This window comes from Centroberyx affinis, unplaced genomic scaffold (genome assembly GCF_046629955.1).
Source record: "Centroberyx affinis isolate AG114_WGS23_722 - 3 ecotype Tasmania unplaced genomic scaffold, CSIRO-AGI_Caff_v1 ptg005018l_1, whole genome shotgun sequence".
Lineage (NCBI taxonomy): Eukaryota > Metazoa > Chordata > Actinopteri > Beryciformes > Berycidae > Centroberyx > Centroberyx affinis.
The window spans coordinates 420,504-426,163 of record NW_027282472.1 but is presented as its reverse complement, the minus strand read 5'-3'; the positions used below and the strand labels follow the sequence as shown (position 1 = coordinate 426,163).

The window sequence follows — 5,660 nt, the reverse complement described above, 5'->3', positions numbered from 1 at the left end:
CAAGTGATTTTTTTATTGTAAAAAGGACCATCTTTGTAAGACAACAGACACAAACAATTCACAGTGGGGGAATAAAGACACAAAACAGTGAGTAAAAAAAAAAAATCTCCACCACTATCATCATCATCACACTCATCCCAGTTAGTCACTATACTGTATGTCCCTATCACTGAACTATATGTTTAGTGCACAAAATAAAGTATAAAAACATTCAGGATGTGGAGCTGCAGTGACCAATCAGAGCCTCTTACAATATCCAATAAATACGAGCTGGGGAGAGTTGGTGCTGTTTTGTTGTTCATGTTTGTTTTTCAGTGTTTAGCCAGAGCTTCCAATGTGCGCTATTCATCCTCATCCAGGAATTCATCCATAAACTGCACCACCTCCCCCTGTGGACACACACACACACACACACACACACACACACACACATACACACACACAAACACACACAAACATGAGAAAAAACAAACCAGAGAGAACTCAAGAGGTGCCTGATTGCTTGAAAGTGACATTTACATTGAGTGACTTTGCATATTTCCTCCCACTCACAGTTATATCTGTGGTTTTTCATACCTGGCGTTACTAAACAGATTACAGGTAGGAACTGAATGGTATTTACCACATTCAGCATGTAATCCTGGTTTATGTTTGGTCGCCCTGATAAGCACAGTCCTACTGCTGCATCATAATGACATAACGAAATGCCGGTGACATGCTGCCACCCCCTGGCCATCTGTGGTATTGCAGCTGGATAAACACAGGGGCCACATTGTACTGCAGGGCATCATGTGACCAAACTGAGGAATCCGGGTTTTTTCCATACTTTATAAGCAAAGAGCCTATGAGAGCTACAAACACCCTAAACCACACCACAGCTGACTTTATGGGGAATCATGCAGGTCTATTTTAAGCGTAGATTTACATCTCGTCCCCCCTTGCCTCAACCCAAGATAACCTTCTGGAAGCATCCTGGAACACACCCGCATGCGCACACAAAAACACACACACAAATATGTAAATAAAGGCACAAACCTCGTCTTCGCTCGCCAGGCGCTGTCTGGAGAACTCCAGCATCTGTAGCTGCATGGTGGTCTGGTTGTAGTACCGCACTGCCTCCTGTAACACGCACACACAGGGAAAAAAGGGTGCATTTCTGCATCTTCTGAAACAAAGAGAAAATGGGGACAAAAACTGTGTGTGTGTGTGATCATTCATGTGTCTTACTGGTCTGGGAAGGAAGTCCTCTTCTGTCAGCCCCCATTTCTCTTTGTGGAACTGGTAGTAGGCCACGTTGTTCTTCATGACTTCATCACTGGGGTCGAACAGCATGTAACTGGCCACGCATGGCACTCCGTTCTTCAGGTCGTTCACTGAAAAGAAAACAACAGTACTTTGGAATTACAACTTACGGCACATTTAGCACAAGCCACTGAAATAGCAGTTAGAATTCACAGGTACGAGGCAGAAGTAGTAAGTGTTTATAGCTTCGAGAATCCACCAGGGTTGCTGTAACATGAATCTTCTCAATCAGTAATGTAATCTTCCTTGATAAAAGCTATAGCACAGAGGAGTGTGGACACTTGCAAAGTTGGGTGTAAGTCAGCAATAATAAAACCATAACAACATGCTACTCACATTTGTAATAGGCGAACTGCAGGTAGTGGTACATGGTGGCTACGAACTTCTCCACAATGAATCCTCCTACGACAGGCGTCAGCTCGTTCTCACACCTCACCTTCCTCTCTAGGACCTCTGTATAGTGATCTGGAGGGGAAAGTGTATTAAATCAATAGCTCAATAAATCAAAGCTCTGCACTAGAACTGTTGGTGAACTCTAAGGATGTGTGTCAGAAAGACGACAGTTGAAGAATAAGAAGAAATGGAGAAATAGCAAGAAATGTAGGAATGGAGAAGGGGTGAAATGAAAGAAAAGAACAAGACAGAGACAGAGGAGGCTATTGATCTAGAAAACAATAAGATTGGATCAGGGAGTATGGATAGATGCAGACTGAGGTAGTGATGGGATAAACACAGGGAGACAGGGGTAAACTGACCAGCTATGGAGGGGTAGAAGTCTTTGAAGTCTTTGATCTCCCTGGCGCCCTCCGAGGCGGCCAGACACTCGTCGTAGACCTTGAAGAAGTCCCGCAGCGCCAGCTCCATGTCTGACACCGAGGTACGGTAGTTATCCCCATTATATGCCCTCACCGCACGCACAAACAATGTCTGCAATAGCAAACACAACAAACATCAGGAAATATACCAATGAGAATGCGGATGTCCACTCAAACACAGTTGTTAAATGTTAATTTGGGGTACAATTGTAGGCAATTCACATTGTTAATGAGCATTCTGTCATCTAGGTCAATAGTGCCTCATAAATAATAGTAAAGTGTAGTGTATTTGTGTTGTCTATTTAATGAATGGGATCACTGTTGCTTTCTATACCAGGGATTCTCTAACTTTTCCCTGTCAAGGACCCCCAAAAAGATTAGACACATTAGATTTTGTACTATTATATATTATATATAACTATTATATGATACAACTGTCTGTACTGTAAATGGGGAGGGGGCAGTGAAACCTCTGATCAAAACACTCCTCCTTATAAATCCTCTAGTGAGTGAAATAACAGCATAGTGAAATTAAACTACTCCTCATTTTGCTGGGGACCCCCTGCAGCCCTCCGAAAGACCCTTGGAGGTCCCCGGACCACGCTTTGGGAACCACTGGTCCATGACCCTGTCCTGTCCTGATGGCTATAGGCTAGCTTAGCCTTCCCACCACAGGCTGCTACCACATCAAACCTACCACACCCACACAACCAAGAATAGGAAGGCTTGTGTGCATGGCAATACAGACATGTGTGCATGTGGTATGGGTGTAACGCTTATGTGCACGCAGTCTTCCCTTTGTGCACTTAAGAATCTAACTTAAAGTGTGTCTCAGTGTGTGTGAGTGCATGTGTGTGTACCTCATAGGATTTGGTCTCCAGGTCTTTGAGGTGTTCGTCGGCCCCCGGCAGGCTCCTGTAGTAGGCCATGTTCTTCTGCATCATCTCATCATCTGGGTGCTTCAGCAGGAAGGTGTGGGCTGCAGACACCGCCTTGGCCAGCTTGTCCGACTGCAAGGAAAAACACAAACACATTCAAAACTTGTTTGTGCTCATCAATTCAGGAAACTAAAAATACACCCAGAAAGGTCCTTAAAGGTCTCTATTCATTCCCTAACCCCTAATCCTGATCTTAACCCTCACCACTACATGCCTAACCTAAACCTAATGCTAATTTTAACCTTAACCATAAACCTCAGTCCTAACCTTAAACCAACACCTCGCAGAAGTCAGGACTGGCAAAATGTCCTAATTTACAGTATTCTCCTCATCTTTATATCCTTGTGAGGATAGAAGTACAAGAAAACACAGATACACACACGTAAAAGTTAAGGATCTCCCCTTTTGGAGAATAGAGCCCCCCTTATGCATCCGTGGCACGTAGCTATGTGACGTCAGAACCCCTTTAAGGAAAAATCATCACTTCCATATCAATGTCAGTGTGACAGTGTGACTGTGAGGTTTAGGAGAAAGGTTGGACGCACTGTAATTATCCCCGGTGATGTAGTGGGAATTAAAAAGTTGGGTAAACCATGACTTCCCGGTCGGTGATCATCATAAGGTTAACAACCACCAAATAATATTGTCAGAAAAACATGAATTTATCTGTTCCTCCATTAAAAACCCCTATTCTCACACATCAGTTTGATACTTCAGATGGTGCATGCCATAAATCTGGGTCATAAAGATTGATCTCCGCATAAAAAGATGAGTCAACTGAGTTAAACACCCCCCCTCCCCTCCCCTCCCCCAGTTTAACAAACTACTGAAATCTCTGCTTGCTCACTTTGAAGTAGGCGTACTGCAAGTATCGGTACGGCTCTCTCCTCTCAAACTCGTCCACGGTGTCCCGGCTGGGCATGGTCTGCCTGAACGCGGGCAGCCCCTGCTTGCAGCGCTTCAGGCACTGCGCTCTCTTCATAACATTCCCAAACACCCGCAGCTCGGGAAACTCCGCAAACTTCTCCTCGTTGTCCAGCCGCAGGGAGCTGCAGTTCAGGTTGCAGAAGGCCTCGCTGTCCCGCAGCAGCCGGTACAGCCGGAGAGACACCTCCAGGTACTCCACGGTCTCCTGCCACTTCTCCCCGGTGTACTGGTCCAACGCGTATTTGTACGCGGAGTCCAACGGCATGAGCTCGTGCCTCGGGAAGCTCCTGAAGCTGTATTTCTCATATTGGGAATGCACTACGGTGATGCAAAAGGCGAATAACAGTACCGAGAAGAGTTGAGAAGAGGTGGAGGGTGCCATTTTTAAGTTTTCTAAATGGTGGGGCGGCTGGGATACGTCTCCGGATTGCTGGTGTGCGTGGGTCTCTAGGACCGCCTCTAGTCCCACCACGTATCCGGACACAGCCTCCCCTCCCCCGGCCACAGGGCAGGAATAGTCGCGCTGGCGGGTGGGGGCCGCCGGAGCTGCTCCTCCCACCAAATCACTGCTGTTGTTCTGGTGCTATGTAACAACTCTTGTAGTAACCATTTGTGAGAGAATAGACATTTTTTTCTATTGAATCTCGTGCTTTTTGTGGGCTGTAGTCCCGCAACTTTTAGGAGGGGTTCAAGTACAATTTGTCATTTTATTCCATTTTAAAACTGACCAAGGACGTTCTAGATAGACAGTAGGCCTAGTTCACTTTAAAATGGTATTCTTTTCTCGATCACTAATTAGACCCCTGGTGAAAACAGAGAGTCCCTCCCCCCTCCCGTTGCCACGTAGAGACATTCCTGCCTGGGAAATTTAGAGTCTCCCCCCTCCAAAGTCGTTACAGATTAATCCCACTAACACCAGGGTCCCAGTGCAACACCCATTAACAGCAAGGTTTATGCGCACTGGGCTCATATCAAAGTTTGACTGCAAATCAGAGGCAGAGTAAAGTTTGTGCATATACTAGTTTGAAGGGGTCCCGAGGGGATGGTGTGTGCAGCTGTGTGGAGACCCCTACGTTACCACGTTGACACATCTGAGAGGCTGCACTGCGCATGAGCACTACGTGGTGCCCAAATTATCCCATTCAATTCCGAGCTGGATCAAGCCAGCCACAGAGAGACAGAACGAGACAGGAAACAAGAGATTTTGCCTTCAAATTAAAAGCGTAATAGTTGATCTTTGGATTTCTCTGAGTAGTTTTGACAATTCCTATATGCATATACATTCATCTTGCACAACCATTGGAGCTCCCATTCTACAGCCTTTAATAACAACTATGTCCCTACTATGGAATATTAACTTTTTAAAGTAGTAGACATCCTTCCAGTTGTTTAGTGTAAGTCTGGTATTGAGTCTTTCGTTGTGTATTTTTGGCAGTCTTATGGCATCTTGGATAGGTCTATATGAGCATGAATATGTGCTGTACAAATTATTTTAATCCAATTAGGCTTATATGTTCATACTACAGATCACCACCTATATTCTTCATTTTCACATTGATACCCAAAACAAAAAAATGCAACATAATTATCACCAATAAGGCTTTTATTTTCAAAGCTGCAGCCGGATGTGCTATGTTTTCTGGCTGGCTTGACACTGGTTTACTCCCGGACAGGGACC

General features: G+C 45.1%; 1 protein-coding gene across 4 annotated transcripts; it reads right to left on the bottom strand.

Moving 5' to 3' along the window:
* On the bottom strand, positions 1-4,471 carry crtap (cartilage associated protein). 4 transcript variants are annotated; one of them, XM_071545687.1, is made up of 7 exons: positions 3,903-4,468; positions 2,978-3,127; positions 2,058-2,229; positions 1,639-1,767; positions 1,228-1,373; positions 1,036-1,119; positions 1-389 (listed from the first exon to the last, which is right to left on the bottom strand). In XM_071545687.1, exons 1-7 carry the CDS (start codon positions 4,362-4,364, stop codon positions 342-344), a joined length of 1,191 nt encoding a protein of 396 aa, XP_071401788.1. In that variant the 5' UTR covers positions 4,365-4,468; the 3' UTR covers positions 1-341. The 4 variants fall into 4 exon arrangements, with proteins under 4 accessions (XP_071401788.1, XP_071401789.1, XP_071401790.1 ...); XM_071545688.1 differs by lacking the exon at positions 1,036-1,119 and having other exon boundaries at positions 3,903-4,471; XM_071545689.1 differs by lacking the exon at positions 1,639-1,767 and having other exon boundaries at positions 3,903-4,471.
* Positions 4,472-5,660: the final 1,189 nt, after the last annotated feature.

What these genes read in the sequence shown, in the direction of transcription:
- crtap (XM_071545687.1), bottom strand. Translation starts at nt 4,364, where the DNA reads ATGGCACCCTCCACCTCTTCTCAACTCTTCTCGGTACTGTTATTCGCC. An exon ending in CTTCTACCCCTCCATAGCTG is followed by an intron (nt 1,768 to 2,057) that starts GTCAGTTTACCC and finishes TTTCCCCTCCAG; the next exon opens with ATCACTATACAGAGGTCCTA. An exon ending in GCCTGGCGAGCGAAGACGAG is followed by an intron (nt 390 to 1,035) that starts GTTTGTGCCTTT and finishes GTGTGTCCACAG; the next exon opens with GGGGAGGTGGTGCAGTTTAT.